This window comes from Toxorhynchites rutilus, chromosome 2, assembly GCF_029784135.1.
Source record: "Toxorhynchites rutilus septentrionalis strain SRP chromosome 2, ASM2978413v1, whole genome shotgun sequence".
In the NCBI taxonomy this organism is placed as follows: Eukaryota; Metazoa; Arthropoda; class Insecta; order Diptera; family Culicidae; genus Toxorhynchites; species Toxorhynchites rutilus.
The window spans coordinates 131,641,456-131,658,867 of NC_073745.1; the positions used below are offsets into that span (position 1 = coordinate 131,641,456).

The 17,412-nt window shown below is 39.5% G+C and overlaps 1 protein-coding gene across 1 annotated transcript; it reads right to left on the bottom strand.

Moving 5' to 3' along the window:
* Positions 1 to 3,842: 3,842 nt before the first annotated feature.
* On the bottom strand, positions 3,843 to 15,357 carry LOC129769176 (phenoloxidase-activating factor 2-like). Its single transcript, XM_055771264.1, has 5 exons — positions 15,198 to 15,357; positions 14,621 to 14,781; positions 14,410 to 14,543; positions 4,744 to 4,909; positions 3,843 to 4,667 (listed from the first exon to the last, which is right to left on the bottom strand). The coding sequence occupies exons 2-5, from the start codon at positions 14,771 to 14,773 to the stop codon at positions 3,876 to 3,878; spliced, it is 1,245 nt and encodes a 414-aa protein (XP_055627239.1). The 5' UTR covers positions 14,774 to 14,781; positions 15,198 to 15,357; the 3' UTR covers positions 3,843 to 3,875.
* Positions 15,358 to 17,412: the final 2,055 nt, after the last annotated feature.

Here is a 17,412-nt window from a genome sequence, read left to right on the forward strand (position 1 = left end):
TTTAACGCTCATTCGTTCGTCTCGTTGGACTCGCCCCTCTGGCTGAGTCTACCGATTTGTCTCTATCCTGTGAGTGTGTACCGCTAGAGTATAAAACACGCGGACCCCAAAAAAATATCTGATTTTTCTTATTTTCTTTCAAACCGTAAACCCGTGTGGTTGTACGGCATCGGCATCGTGGACGTAACAAAGGAGGACAAGTTAAGGGAAAGGCAAAGTCTCACTCGAACCGTGCCTGTCTCCAGTTCCCTGTTGGTCGCATTTACTGATTGCTCCGCAAGGGTAACTAGGCCGAACGGATTGGTGCCGGAGCACCAGTATACCTAACAGGGATTATAGAGTTTCGGCCGTCGGAGTGCTCGAGTTGGCTTGCAAAGCTGCTCATGACAATCAGAAAACCCGCATCAAGAACAGAGTAGCTTCGGTTCGGCGCTCATCAAGGCAACAATTAGTTTCAGTGAGTGGCAAAGTGCTTCTCCGGCACGTCGCATTAAATGTAATTTACTGAACAATATGTCACAAGCTGGATGGGAAGAAATTTTCCAACTGTGAAAGCTGTGGCGAATTGGCAAACGCAATAGCTAAACAGGAAGGTTTAACCGAACAAGATGGGCATATCGAGTGATAACAAAAACACAACACCAAAGGTTCTTTTCAGAACCATCAACATATTCATAAAGAGTAAACAGTAAACTAATCCATTTTTCAGGTAGATAGGTAGGTATTCACGTAGGAGAAGAAAATAAAACAATATATTTAAAATATATATTTAACAAAAGCTGTCCCCTTTGTATAGTCCTACGTCACTCCGGTTATGTCCCCGACATTACCCACCCGTCTTTTTATTTTTTCGTTAGGGTAACCATTTTCATTTTAGGGTGGACCAAAAAATAATTTCTCCCAATTTTTTTTCCAAAACTGATTTTTTTCAAAAATTCATAACTTTAGAACCACTGAACCGATTTAGATTGTCGACCTATCTAATTGAAGCCAATGAGTTAGCTTTTCATTGAAAAATATCGAACGTGCAAAAAAAGACGGATTTTATTTACGTAATCATCGATTGTAGTTGTTTTTATTGTTCTCATGGCTTTGGACTAGAGAGCGCTTTTTAATATTTTTCTTGAAAGCTGAGGATGTTTTACATGACATATCTCGATTTCAGAGATGCTATTTTTTCGTTTTTGAGATATGATTTTTCAAAGATAACCGGTGGTCCGACAAATCATTTTTCCCCTTGAGAACCACTTTATCGGGTTGCATAAAGTGGTTCTCAAGTGGTTCTTCCATTTCCATTTTATGGTGGTTCAAAAAATCAATTATTTCCCCTTTTTCCCAAAATTTTTTTTTTTAAATTCATAACTATAATAACTTTTTTGAATTTTGTTTTCGTAATTATTGATTGTAGTCGTTTTTTGTTGTTTTCATGGCTTTGGACTAGAGCGCGCTATATTTTTTCTTGGAAGCTGAGGATTTTTTTAATAACATATCTGGATTTCAGACATGCTATTTTTTTCGTTTTTAAGATATGATTTTGGCGTCCTGCACAAATTACGTAACGCTAAAAATCCGGATTTTGGATCCCCTCCCCCCTACGTAACACAATTTCTTATCTTTAATACACAGAAAGTAACGCAACCTCGACCCCACCCACTTTTTGGCGTTACGTAATACAATGATCCTTAGTTAACCCCTTGCCGTATGATTTAATTTCCAACAACAGGGCCCAAACACGAGCACATTGAATCGTCCCGATACTCTGTTGAGTGTGTGCATCTTACTTACGATCGTACGATTCTGTATATAATGGGGTCACGAACATCTCAAGCGAGTGTCTTCCGGGCTGCGGCAACATGGGTAATTGTACAGCGAAAATGATATCAATACTAGGAGGGTGGCATCGATTCTCATTCAAGGACTTCTTGAGACCGGTATTACATCGCATCACAACAATGAAATGAAATGGAATATTAATAATCTTTATGACTCATATTCATAATTCTCAATGACTGAATTCCTTCTATGATAGATTGAGCAGTAGAATCAATACAACTTGAACTCGAATTATCCGAAAAACGTGAATACTGATCTAACAAACGAACGGAATTCGCAAGAAAAAAGTGGCGTTTGGTAGGCAGATGAAAAAGCTCATTTATACGAAAACTAGAATAGGCGTTTCGTTTGAATTGTTTAATTTTCGAAAGTTCGAATGGATAGTTTTGATTCGAACGAATTTCATGAGTATTTTACCTCAAAATATAACGAAATCGTTTCATGTGTATTTTTTACCTCAAATATAACGAAATCGTAGGTATTTTCAAACTGTTTTTTGTTTCTTCCCCATAAAATTCATATTCGATGTAATCAATGACGATATTTTTTTTTTGTTTGCTGATCCACATATACTTCATTTACCATTCCACCCTGTTATGTGTCTAAGTTAAACTAACAGATCTCTGAACAATGAGAAGAATTACATTTAAAAAAACAACCGTTCTGAACAATCACAGTCCTACGTCAAACTACCGTCCGCGTCCATAGGGTCAGACCCTACTTTTTTACTTTTTTACACAAAGTACGATGATAAGGATTATTATCCTACATTAGTAGTAGCACCATCTATTCATCAATTCGAAAAAAGTTAAAACGCGATGCATTGAAATGAGAAACCTTTAAATCAAAGTAGAACGGGAATGGATGACTTCAGTTTTCGCAATCGAACCTTTAGCTCTTGCGCTCGAAATCATGCTTTTATATCAAAAACTACAAAAGCTTTACAGTATAATTTCAGTGTGCTTTTTCGGATGAAAACTCAAAAGCTCAGATAAAATGATACAATACTGTTCGATACAAATGCAGAAAAGATACTCTTTCTGTATATGCTTTCAACTTCATACTACTGTTACACATGGGTTTTTGATGAAGTATCGGATTTAAAATGAACTCTTAGTTTGATTTTTACAGTGGATTTCAATGCAAACCTGATTTCAGTGGAGCCCCGATTATCTACGAGCGGATGATTCGCGGTGCAGATTATGCGCGACAGCGAACTCCATAGTAAATCCATAGGGCTTCCCGGGGTTCGTCAGTGAGGGATAAGTTCATACACTTTTGTTCTGGTCATGGCTTTCACATTATCTGACCAATGGTGTACATGACCTTTTAGATGGATAGTTTAATGATTTCTGTATTTATAAAATATAGTTTTCATGCTGAAATATCTTTTTTTTTGCGCTTGGAACTCATTTTTAGTTCTTTTTTGCGTTATCCGTGATTTTCGTTATTCGCGGTAAGCTAGCCAGACTATTCTGCGGATAATCGGGGTTCTACTGTACTTATATTGTTTGGAAAAAAATACTAGTAAAGACCAATATGTGTCAGTCAATTAAGTATTGGAACTAAAGGTGAAAGTAAATTTACAAATAAGTCATCTCAATATTTGTTGAATCCCGTATTCAAAGTAGTTTCCTCTAGCTTCATCCCACTTTTCACATCGATTTTAAACTGGTTCAAATGCGTGCTCTAGCTCATTTTATGAAAAGGTGTTGAATGCTGTGGTTGAAGCCGTGTGAACAGCCCTAATGCCCTTTTTATATTTCGTTACTTTTTGGGAAAACAAAGAAGTCACATGGTACCAGATCAGGAGAATACGGCGAATTTAATAGTACGATCAGCTACTAGCGGCTCAGCATATAATCGTGCAGATCAAATTTCGGCGCACTCTGGGTGAAACTCGAAATTCTGAGATATATGATCTGATCTGGAACAAATACTTTCAGATAATAGTTTGATTCCCTAACTCAAAAATAAATTTTCTTTATATAGGTTAAGAAAAAATGCTGTTTTATTTTATTTGACTTCACTGGCAGTTATCTTTATTTAAACACACCGGAGAATTGGGACAGATTAGGATCGTACACAGAAGTATCGAATCCAAGAGTTCTAACAATATTGTCAATCCATGGCTTGAACGTTATAACACTGGCATATACGCCCGGAATCCGCTCATGACATCCAATACCCCAGGCCACGGTTCCCACCTGAATGTAGCGGTTGTCACCATCATTGCCAACTGGACAAACCAATGGGGCACCTCCATCTCCCTCGCAAGTGTCAACTCCTTGCTCTCCGCCTGCACAAATGAAGCTCTGGTGCAGTCTGAAGCGCCTAGTGAGCCGAGTGCTCTGCAACTGACGCTCACAGGTTGACGAATCCACCAACGGCAGAGGAACCTTCTTCATGATAACACTGTATCGGCCAGCTTTTCCGAATTGATTCTTGCCCCAACCGCTGGCGAAACAACTGGTGCGCCTTGAATCGTAACCAGTCGGCGGCAGACACGCCACGCTGATGTGATCGGAGAGTGCAACGGGTGATTCGAGCTCTAAAATCGCAACATCAAATGCCAACGAACGTGGATTAAAATCAGGGTGGCTATTTATTCGGCTCACAAGCCGCTCCTGAAACGGTAGCCGTTCCTTGGTAGTCTGCGTGTCCCATTCACCAGCGCGAATCATCAGGTCCCCCCTGCGATAACCCTGTACACAGTGAGCACCTGTGAGCACCAAATTCGGATGAATCAGGGATCCTCCACAATGGCTCGAGCCATCGGCCGTCTTAAGAATAGCAACAGTCCAGGGAAATTCACCGAATCCAGCCTCATTATTCTATGTGAGTAAAATGGGGAAAAATATAGAAGACATATCTAAATATAATTCTTGAGGTGCATCGTTCATTACTTACGAAATTTCCTGTCAAGGTAAAGTCGATTCCTCCAATGTTTCTCAAACCACACCCTCTCGGTCTTCCGGGAGGCACTGTGCCAGGTGTATTGTTCATTGGTACAACAAGCGAATCTTCGGGACGACAACAGACATCCAAGACGTCCTGACATGTTTCTGGATTGTAGCTGCAATAAGTAGCTTGTATATTTAAGCGTTCAATAAAAAAATACTAACATAAAATGTATGAAACATTTGACAAAATAATCTTAAATCATAATAAATTGATAGCAATTGTGATTGCAACTTTTAATAAATCTTGCTAACCAATCGGCTTCGCTAAAGTCATTGATGTTACCAACATAATATTTGGAACAATGGGACAAAAGATCGGCCTTTCACATCAATTATGGTGTAAACTGGGACTTCATTGGACGGGGCATGATAAGCACGGGACTCCCCGCGAAATAAAGAGTGGCAGCCATAAACCAAATTTCTTTGGAGATGAATGCACAACAGAGTAAAATAAAACATTGGGGTTGTGTCCAGGACACGCCTGCATTGTTAACGTGGGACTACGAAATAATTTTTTCAATTATTTATTGTACACAATCCTAGAGATGGATACACTCTGTCCAACTTCTAGAGGACCAGGTGATGATCTTGCTGCTTTGTGTCATTGTAAATATACAATGCTTCAGTTCATATTCTAGTGTGTAGGTATTGATGACTACCATACGTTGCATGATTTTCATATGTGTGTGTGTGCAAGCGCTGAGCGTAAACGAATGTTTTTGAATTTTTCAAGTGTCAAGTTTCTATAAGACCAGTAAAAGTGCCCACGGAGAGAGAAGAAAGACAAGTCAATGCATTTCACCAAGAAAATGTTGGTATCAGAGAAAATTCTCGTCGGATTGGACGATCCCATCAAGTAGTGCTCAATTATTTTGCGAATCCCCAAAGATACAGTAGGAAGGAGAGAGCTCCACGTAAATCGAAGCTCTCTGACCGGGATAAGCGGGAAATAGCTAGAACAGCTTCGAATACCTCAAAATCGCTTTTGCAAATAAGGCAATATTTCAATTTAAATGTTACTCGCGTGACAATTCGGGTTTAAAAGGTTAAAGCTTCTCATCTTACACCATCTCACATCGGAAGACGTCTGAGTTTTGGCAAAGCTCACATGAATCGGCAGTGGGACATAGCACGTGTGACAAAGAATGTTTCCAAAAGAATACATTTTGCTATACACCTTATCGAAAAGTTCTTCAATGTATAGGTTCTTTTCACTGATGAAAAAAAATTCAATTTGGATGGCCCTGATGGTTTCAACGGATACTGGCGTAATTTACGGAAGAAGGAACAGTATTTTTCAACCAGGAATTTTGATCGAGGCTCGTGCATGGTTTAGGCGCGATTCTGTGCAACCGAAAAGCTCGAGATGGCTTTCACGTCATTCAAGGATTACACACACATTCTGAAACTCTCTCTCCTACCGTTTTTGCATGGATATCGCCACAAAAAATTCACATTCCAGCAAAACAATGATACTATTCATACCAGCAAGGAAACTAAGCAATGGATTAAGGACCAAAAACTTAATTTTCCAGGTTATTAGCCGAAATAGCTTGTTGGCCAATTCAGAAATATTTTCCTTCGAACCGGGAAACACCTTACTCTCCAGAAATCGTTTACAGAATGAATCTTCAACTCAATTCAATCTACCATCTAGCATAGAGAATTCTAATTTCTCCCGCTCATTACTTTTTCAAGTTTATTGAAGTGTTGCCAAATTTACGGCAAGTAGAAACACTTCAGAATTTGACCGCGTATTGCTGATGCTTGCATTGAATGGCAAATCATCAGTTTTATTGCATTTTCCGATACTGATATGCGAAGTGTACGAAGAATGTAGTGCAAATTTGACAAATTAATAAATAACATATTTTGTATATATTTTCTTTATATCCCACAGTGACGATGGCGGTGATAGCAACCACAGTGGAACAAATTTTCATCTCCATTTTCACAAACAGACTAAATACTGCTCAACCGCAGTTAATTTTTTTTCACCTCCAGCTTTAAATGCACTGTACTTTTCTTTTAACCCGGAAACAATGCACAGATTAACAAAAATATAATGATCGATACATTCATACAAGCTTCCTCCCGATAAAAAGTACTTTACAGGGTGTCCAATAAGTTCGATTACAACTTTTCATCGTTGTGTAAGTGCGCACCATGTGTATTCTGTGTATTGGTATTGATGTCAGCACTAGCCTCATATATAGGCTAACCGACGCGCACTTGCTGTAATTTGTCGAAAAATGAACCGCTCGACCGAGCAGCTGACCTGGATGTGTCGATCGGGACTGCCTACACCATCATGACGAAGGATCTTGGATACAAGCCGTACAAGAAACGCAAGGTTCACGGGGTAACGAAAGCTACAACGAAGAAGAGGCTTATGTCCAATCACTACAACCTAAACGCGCATCTCTATCGCATTGGGCTCGCAGCAAACAATCTTTGTGATTGTGGCGATGGCTACCACGACATCGAGCATGTTGTCTGGTCGTGTATCCAGTTCCATGCTGCTCGCTCTCAGCTCTCTAGAGCACTGAGAGCACAAGGCAGACAATCGGATATCCCCGTCCGGGATATCTTAGGTAGCCGGGATCCTGATCTTCTGCTTCATCTATATCTGTTCCACAAAAACGCCGATGTCAACGTTTAATGATGTTTCCTTCGTTGTGTCCCCGTTTCATATCCCTTCTATCCGATCGATAAACTTTTACTTAGTCGCGGCAATACATACACACACTCTTTACAGATGCACGGGCCGAAGGTTGTGCAGTCCACTGATCATTCAACAAGAGCCAAAGGTTGTACCGCTCATGACAACTCTACACGAGCTGATGATTGCGCCGGCTAGTGACTATTCTATCCTGGATTCCTCGAGTCGAGAAAGACGCACCACGCTAGATATGGGGTACAGACTAGGGGGGCGTTGCTGATTAATGGTCAGTTGCATCCCAATAGGAAGTATCCCGTGTCGGGCACACGTACAGAGCATCGAAGACTGCAACATACCAATTATGAGAACACTTGTAATACTAACCTCGAGCCAACCGCGAGTAATCGGTTACATATTACTAACATAGTTGTAAGACAAAAATTGTCAAAATATTGGACTCCCGGCCCCGTCAGGCTAACGCCACATTTGCTTTAATAAAATATATATTTTGGGGGAAAAAAACGAAGAAGAGGATGGACAGAGCCAAACGTATACTTTCGCGGCACGCTGGTCAGAAGTTCGTGTTTTCTGTTGAGAAACTCTTTGTCTTGCAACAGCCGCATAATGTCCAAAATGATCGGCTGTAGGCGCCGACGTTTACCGGCATCCACACATCCCACATAATCATCCCGCGGTTCCAGAGCGGCGCGTCGGTGGTGGTTTGGTGGACCGTATTCAGTATCAACGGCGTAGTATCGCGTAGTATCAACGCCGCGTACTATAAGACTGATGTTCTGGAGAAGGTGTTCTCAATAAACATTGCCTCAATGAAAATTGACGCGAAAGGAATAAAGGGTGTGTCACATCAAATTGCATCACGGAAAAAACGCTGTAGAAATTCGCCCAGTAGACCGATCCTTTTGAAAATTTTAGGCAGTAAAATAAAAACTATTAAACAACTTTTGGCATTTTCTTTTTATTCATACTTCGAGCCCAAGCCCGTACGCTCGCACCTTCCTCTTTACCCCGTCCATAAGGTTCTGTACAACGTCAGGTTGTAGTTTTTTTTGAACAGAAATCCATTTTCTCTTGAAGTCCGCCTCCGATTTGACAACTTTTGGGTTCTTCCGGAGAGCCTGCTTCATAATCGCCCAATATTTCTCTATTGGGCGAAGCTCCGGCGCGTTGGGCGGGTTCATTTTCTTTGGCACGAAGGTGACCCCGTTGGCTTCTTACCACTCCAACACGTCCTTTGAATAGTGACACGAAGCGAGATCCGGCCAGAAGATGGTCGGGCCCTCGTGCTGCTTCAATAGTGGTAGTAAGCGCTTCTGTAGGCACTTCTTAAGGTAACCTGCCCGTTTCCCGTGACGGTCATCACGAAGGGGGCGCTCCGCTTTCCGCAAGAGCAGATCGCTTGCCACACCATGTACTTTTTGGCAAACTTGGATAGTTTCTGCTTTCGAATCTCCTCCGGAACGCTGAATTTGTCCTCTGCGGAGAAGAACAACAGGCCCGGCAGCTGACGAAAGTCCGCTTTGACGTAGGTTTCGTCGTCCATTACCAGGCAATGCGGCTTCGTCAGCATTTCGGTGTACAGCTTCCGGGCTCGCGTCTTCCCCACCATGTTTTGCCTTTCGTCGCGGTTAGGAGCCTTCTGAACCTTGTATGTACGCAGGCCCTCCCGCGGTTTGGTCCGCTGGACGAATGAACTTGACAAATTCAGCTTATTGGCGACATCCCGGACCGAACAACTCGGATCACGTCTAAACTGCTTAACTACGCGCTTGTGATCTTTTTCACTGACGGAGCATCCATTTTTGCCGTTCTTCACCTTCCGGTCGATGGTTAGGTTCTCGAAGTATCGTTTTAGTACTCTGCTGACCGTGGATTGGACGATTCCCAGCATCTTACCGATGTCCCGATGTGACAACTCCGGATTCTCGAAATGAGTGCACAGGATTAATTCACGACGCTCTTTTTCGTTCGACGACATTTTTCCAAATTTACGAAAAAATGACAGTGAAGCATGGCCAACGTGATCTATACACTCTTATCTGATTATAAGCGAAAGCTGAAGATATAATTCCTAAAAATTAAATTTCTACAGCGTTTTTTCCGTGATGCAATTTGATGTGGCACACCCTTCATGTTGTATTTTCATTTTTTGACACATTTTTCAAATGTATTCGGGCTTATTGAACACCCTGTAGTACTTTAAGTATCTTACTTACGGATATGACTTTAGTATGCACTTTTTGAAATAACTTTTTAGTGGGAATATTTGGTGGGGCTGAAAGGGGGCGCTAGTTTGCATGGTTTTAGGGAAATAGATATTTTTTTTCTGTATTCAACAAGTGATTTTCAAGACGGACGGTTGAAGACGGTTGATTCATGATTCATCCTCGTTCTTGCGAGAACAACAAAAAAGCTCATCATATGTGGAAATTTGTGTCCTTATTACTAATGCACTTGATGTATTTCGTCTTCTTGACCCACATACACTGCTGCCACAGGCGATTCTATATTTGTACTGTGGTGGTGATACATTGACAACGCATAATATTTAAAATGCTTGAATGTGATTCAAACATACATAAATATCGATAAACCTTTTTATCTAGTCTCAGGCTTGGATTTGAGAACGAAAACTGTTAAAATGATAAGAATTGGAATGCAATTTCACTTCTTTCATTCTCTAATGCATTCATTTCTTTCCATTTTCAATTATTTCAAATCACAGTTTCCAGCCTGCTAGCATCAGACAACATTCATTCCTATTGCTGATATCACACACATACATACACACAGCTCGATAAAAGAAAAGGATATTCTAAGGTGAAGGTGGAAGGAAGCCACAAGGCGCTCATTTCTTTCATCTCTTTACCTCACCGCTTGTCCGAGAATCAATAATTTTGCGAAACAGTGTGAAGAAAATGATCGTTTTCGCACACATCCCATCAAGTAATATCATCCAAAATCTAATCGATTATTCACGAGATATTAATTTTTCATCTGCCGTCGCAATGTATAGTGAAAACGTCGGAAAACTCGAGCTAGTGCTCTGAAATATAAATTTTTATTTTTCAATTTTCCGCAATGACTTTGTTTGGATTGGTCAAAGCATGATTATTTTTTCGACACTGATGCCAGACAAAATCATCGAAACAGCTATAAAAACCACTCAATAAAATGTTGTTCCTGAGTCATAGGAATAGTCATGACATGTCAATAGTCGTGTCATGAAAATCAATAAAATAAAATTGTGTTGATATCAATACAATTATTATTTTTACGTTTAATGCGTCTATAATGTAAGTTTTAGCAACTTTAACATTGGTTAAGAAAAGTGTATTGCAGAGCTCGGAACACTGCCACGGTTGCCTCTGCTGTCAAAAATAGTAAATGGAAAAGTATTACATTCAATCAAAATGCCTCGGCCAACGAAGAGAAGGATTAAGGCTCTCCAATGTGAATATGTGAAAAAATACGATCAACAAAGAAAAACCTTAAGGAATTATCAACATCGAGTTACTGTGCGGAAGAACTTGTGAATACCAAAAGAGCCCCAATTCGCATGCGTTATAAATTTGCTCATGTTACGCTCGTGTATAATCAAAATTTTACTTCATATGCAAATACACCTTCTATATATATTTATATTTGCAATTGTTCAGCGGAACACATCGTTCATACATTTTAATTTAGTTTTGAATTGTTATTTTTTTTTCAAATGTATTCTAATACTCGTGTTAGTGAAGCGCCACACAGTCTGATAAGTGAATTGATCTATTTACGTACAAAAATCAAACTGTGTACTTTGCTCTTCTCTCACAAACACTACTACTACAATGGCTTCGTTCCACCTTCACCTTGAAACAGCAGTGCTATTTTATTCGGTGGAAGCATGTCCATGTGATGGCCAATTCCATTTTCAAATCCATTTCCTGTTTAAAGCCTGCACCCAGAATAGATTTTTAGCTCATGTTTTGTCATCTCAATTTATGACATTAAATGAGACATAACATAACAGAAAATGTCATGACTCACAAATACTGGTAAGTATTTGTATAATATACATAGTACAGCAATATAAGATTAATACGAGCGAGCGAAACAAAAGACAAATAAGCTTTCCGCATGCTTCGCCGTCATGCGCTCCTTTTCTACTCTTAGAAAACACTTCCCAACTTCATTTTATAATCAAGTGCAATATTATCACGTATTTGCTGAACAACTTCTGAAGCATCATTAGCCATGTGGATAGCGTGGTCGTGTAAAATAGCTTTGCGTTCCAGCTGGCCTAGGTTCGATCCCCATTGACGTCGAATGGATTTTTTTGCACAATCCCAAATGAAATGAGAAAAGAAAACAGAAAGAAATGTCTGCACGCACACATACAAATCATTTTTAAGCATTCAAAACAGCTCATTATTTGCGCATTTGACTATCCAGCACACTAAATGGCATAATTTCTGCCAAAGATGACATGTTTTCTGCCAACGCTAGTTTGTGTGTGGAATCTTATTTTCAGTGATTAAAAAATTGCTTTGAATATAATTTTCTGTATTTTTTCGAACGAAAACTGTATAACCCCTGGATAAAATTCGATTAACGCCAGAAGAATACAGAAAACCCAGAACTTGTCCTTTTGATCGGCGACTGACAAGTACTCATATGTTATTATGAGCAGTGCGGTGTAAATTCAAACTCACTCGAAAGAAATCGACGGAAATGACAAAGAATATAATTCGTCATCAAAGAAAGCATTGCTTGTTCGATTGAAATAGGTTAACCGCGTCAATTGAGATCCGAAACGGTTCATTGTCAAACGAGAGCTTTTCCATCTTATTTGAATGTGATGGATGTATTTAGTGGAACGAAAATAAATAATCAATTTTCACATCGTCGGCTTCCTGCATTGAAGCATGATTTCGGTTTATTCACTGTCATATAGGCAAGGCATACACAAAGCAGGCGATGGAAGAGCATTTTCTGCGGATTTATTCAAAAGCAAGGAACATGAGCTTGGTCTGTAAATATTTCCGCCAGTGGCGAAAAACTACTTGCCAAAATTTATTTTTTCATGCGAAAGCGTCAGTCCTTCGAGGGTCCTTCTATGACTGACAATCAGTAAGAAGGGAACGTCCAAGACGCTGTTTTTTCCTTCAAGTCATGGGATACGCCTGAGTAACGATTCGATGCAAAAAAATCCTTTTGAGCCGTTCAAGCAACATTTCGGACTTGCAAAATCGCCGTTCGACATCTCTTGCTTTCAATTCGTACCGATCATGATTTCCTTGCTTTTGGATGTATCCTGCTGCTTTGATTCGTTTAGTAATAGCTAATCTAGTTACTTCCAATGAATCTGCAAGTTCTATTTGCGTTTAACACGAATCTTGATCGCGTAATATCTCTCATTTTTCATCTTCAATTTTTTTTCGGTTGACTCGGACGCTTTTTGCCTTTAAAGCTCAAACAACACTTCTGAATGGTCCAAAACATTCCCTACTAAATTTATCCGATAGTGCAGAATCACTATAAACTTCCACAAACCATCGATGCATTTCAGTTGCACTTCCAATGGAAACAGAAAATAAAAACTTCGCTCAAATGGTGTTTATTTACAACGAAACTAGACATTTTCAACACAATTGAAATTGAACTTGTTGTGCAGAAGACTCAAAGACTTGTGAACAATATTTGGTTGACAGTAATGTCCCTTTCGATACTTCACGATTCAGCTGTCGAGTCGACTATTTATAGCACCTTGTGCCATCTTGTGGAAACGGAACGAATGAGGTTGCACACCCAATAAATAATTTCGTGGTCGAAACGGAGCAACGGAGCAGCAATTTCCATCGATTTCCATCGGCCAAGACTAAGGGAACATTTTTATAGACGGCTTAATAATAAATTATATTTTGCAATTTTTTCTCATCGCCAAAAACGAAAAGTGATTCTACAGCATGACAATGCTCGGCTTCGTGCTATCGAAATCGTTCGAACCTACTTGAGAGCACTCACATCGGGAGTTCTATCTTACGTGTTCTCCAGACATCTCGGTGTATGATTATTACTTGTTCAATTCTTCAATTCTTTTTAGATATAAAATTTTTGCCCACCTATCCTGCACATGCTCGTTTTCTGAAACTGTGATTTTCTAACGGAGTAATTTTACCTTTAGGGTATCGACTTAATTCTCCAGATGTTGTATATTCCCAACGTTGAACCCTGGAAACGCCTCTAACACAACGAATTTTGTCCTTATGAAACTGATCAATTATAGTTAATTGTAAATGCTTTTATGATCAACAGCACCAAGCGATACTGCTGCGTAAAAGTCGTCATGTACCTTAATGTTGCTTTGTTGAAATGAAAGAAATTTCACAAGCTGAAAAAATCTGTACCAATCTGTACTTTTGACTTTGATTTTGATTTTGAGTTAAATCTGTACGTGTGTCAACACTGGTGAAAACACTTAATATTTTTATACAGTTTGAAAACAACGCTTTTACTGAACACAACTAGATGAAAAAGAACAGAACGATGAACTGGGTGAAAATAACCTATTAGGGCAAATAAAACATGAACCGAAGAAATGAGAATATGCATTATCTATCGAATCAGGTCACTGTAATGCCAATTCAAATTATTTTGATAACCTTTTTCACGTTTCCACAAAGCAACAAATCTGGGTAATGAATAATGACGAATGCCTGCTGCAGCCCGTTAGGCGAAATTATTAGCTCGAGATTAGGTAACCGAAATTAGTGAATGGGAACGAGCAAAACCTCTTGAAAGGTTTTCTTGTTGTTCACGTAATCAGAAAGATACGTTTGCGCGTATAACGCGTCTAGACAGTAGTCATGGCCCAAAACATATTTTCATAAATGTTTCATGATTGATAACATTCCATCCTGAAAATCAATACATTTTTTCCATACTTACTTCACATCAATCTCATTGAATTTATTTTGGTCCGCGAATTCGGGCTCCGGTCTGCACATGAAATATGGAACACAGGTACAAGTACCCCCCTGAGCGGTGATAAGCGTCATCGGAGAGAGTGTTGGTGTATTCGGCTGAATAGGGCGAAAAATGTGTTTTTAAAATAACGACTTCCTTGTTCGAGATTGAGCGCGTATAAATAATCACTTACCCCTAGAGGATCGGGTGTCACTATCTCGTCTATGCTTGCCCTATTGGCGAATTCTAGAATGGAGGTTTCATTTTCGGGAAAGTAAATCTTATCGATCGATTGAGCATTCGCAACCGCAACAGCGATCGCGATTGCCACTAGTGCCAACTGCATTTGGTAGGCTGAAACGTGAAGGCAAAAATTACTACACAAATCCTTGAACAATGCAATGAACATAAACGCCCAATTCGCAGCGGCACTTATATAACGAATTTGTTCAAAAGTGAAAATCAAGCGGGGCTTCACAGTTAACAGATCGATCGGGGTCTAGCTTATGAAATTCAGTAATGACCTTCGAAGACGAACAATTATACAACTGAATGAGCTTACTTAGAAAGACACAGTTGATATACTTGATATATACAATCATAATCGGAATCTTGATTGAGAATGTGAAACCTCAAAATATCCAGAAATATTGGAATAACCGACAGCAAAATCCCCGAAACGGCAAAATAAACAGATAGAAGATCGTACAACAGGTTTTTCCCTCCTCGAGAGTTACACATTGTACAACAAACAGAACACAGAAACTCACTCGAAGGTTCGTCTCGATCCAATGGGCACACTCTGAAACACTTTTTTCAACCGCACTTCTTCGGAGCCGACGGTATACTGAGGCACCGGAACAGCAGGCAAACAAATCAAGCGATCAATGCCGATCACCTATGGAAGGGATCGTCCAGAACTGGAGTCATAGAAAAAGTGTATCGCGATCACAATTTTCCGTTTCATTTGTCCAGAAATGGTCTTAGTTTTCCCACTTGAATGATCTTTGTTCGTGGGACATCATAAGCATGGTCCCTTGAGTGGGATGCTTTCATTAAACATATGAAAATATAACGAAAACAAATACGCGTTGGAACTGGTTTGCGAGTATAAATGGGAATCCCTGAGGATTTACCGCGACATGTTATACCATACAGCGTCATTAAGTTATCGTGAACTTGATCGCTAAAAGATGATCTATTTTCCAATTCCCTGCTATGCCACAAGGAAAGTAGCAATGGGTTAAGGTTACGCTATTTCTAACCGAAGTTTCTGATCGTATAGCGAAATGATAATCAGCGGAGGGTAGGCGTTAGGTGTTTCTATTATTTTTAATTTCGTTTTCATTTTCTTTTGCCTTAGTTTTATCATGATTGGTCCGTAGCAGGGAATCAAAAATCACGAACCTTTGTACAATAACGACATTGTCCTTAGTTCGCAGTGTTGCAATAAAAATAAATGTATCTTTGGCATTGTTGCATGTTCAAAACGAGAGTGACAAATTGCGTTTCAGTTCAATGCGAACAAATTTGTATCACCACATCCGTTTGTTGTGATACGAAAGTAAGGCTAAGGTTACTATGGATAGGAGTACGCACGAAAATTTGATCGTACGAATAGAAACAAACAATTTTGTTCGATAGAAGCTGACGATTTCGAACGAAGCAAGGGAGAAGCAATGTAACCACACCTATACAACTCAATGTGGTTGTTTACTTTCACTATTGCATACAATTCGTACGACCAATTTTCTGCATCCAGTGTCACCGCCGCCTAACACACAATTGTACCTATTTGCAAATATCATGATATGCGATATGTCCCAATGAATGAGTTCTCGCAACAAGAGGTTTGTCGCACAACATTCCTACCAAAGAGAGGAAGATATCTTTCCCTCTCTTATGTGATACATTGTTTGACAGACTACTCTTTTCTGACAAATTGTGTAAAGGCTTACGACATCGCCGGTTCGGTAGAAGTTTTTTTATATTTCATGCGAAATACGTGCAAATTTGTGCAAATAGAGAAAATCAGCCACATATTTAAAAAAAAAAACAAATTATAAGCAAGCACCGAAAGTGTCCGGTTAAAATTGTGCTGTTCGAAGAAAATCGCTAGCAACGTAAGTTTAGTTAGAATGGATAAAAAGTGTATAAAAAGTGATGTTCGGTCGGTTGCTTCGTGGCACAAGGAATAAAAAATATTGAGAAAAATTATTGAGTGCGATTGTCGGAGGTTTGGCAAACTAAGCTAGATCAATTTGAATTTAAATATCAAGCCAAGCAATTAGTGCGAGAGGTCCAAAAGTGAAAAATTTACCATTTCTGAGTGTTTTGCGCTGATGGTGTGTCGTGTGATGTTTATTTTCTTGTTGTTTATTTTCGATGATGTTCAATTTCGCTGCTGCTACTACCGTTGCTTTCATAGTGTTTGCGTGTGTGGTTAGTGTGAACAGCACACCGACAGGACTGTTTTTCTGCTTGATTCGCAAGTGTGGTAGCGAAATATATTAAATCTTCGTATGATTGGATCATTGACGATTGTGTTTCGAGGAATTAAGTTTCCGGGTGCTTGAGATTCTTGGACATACAAGTAAACTTCGATATAACGTACCCTCGATATTGCGTCACTCGATATAACGAACATTTTTCCTCGATATAGCGTACACTTTTTTAATATGATCAAACTTTTTCCCCCATTGATGCACCTTTTTTTTATTTTAAATAAATAAAAAATATATATTTTTATTAAGGCTCATATGGCGTCAACCTGACGGGGCCGGGAGTTCAATATTTCGACAATGTTTGCCTTATAACTATGTTAGCAATATGTAACCGATTACTCGCGGTTGGCTCGAGGTTAGTATTACAAGTGTTTTCGTAATTGTGATGTTGCTGTCTCCAATGCTTTGTACCTGTGCCCGACACGGGATACTTCCTATTGGGATGCAGCTGACCATTAATCAGCAACCCCCCCCTAGTCTG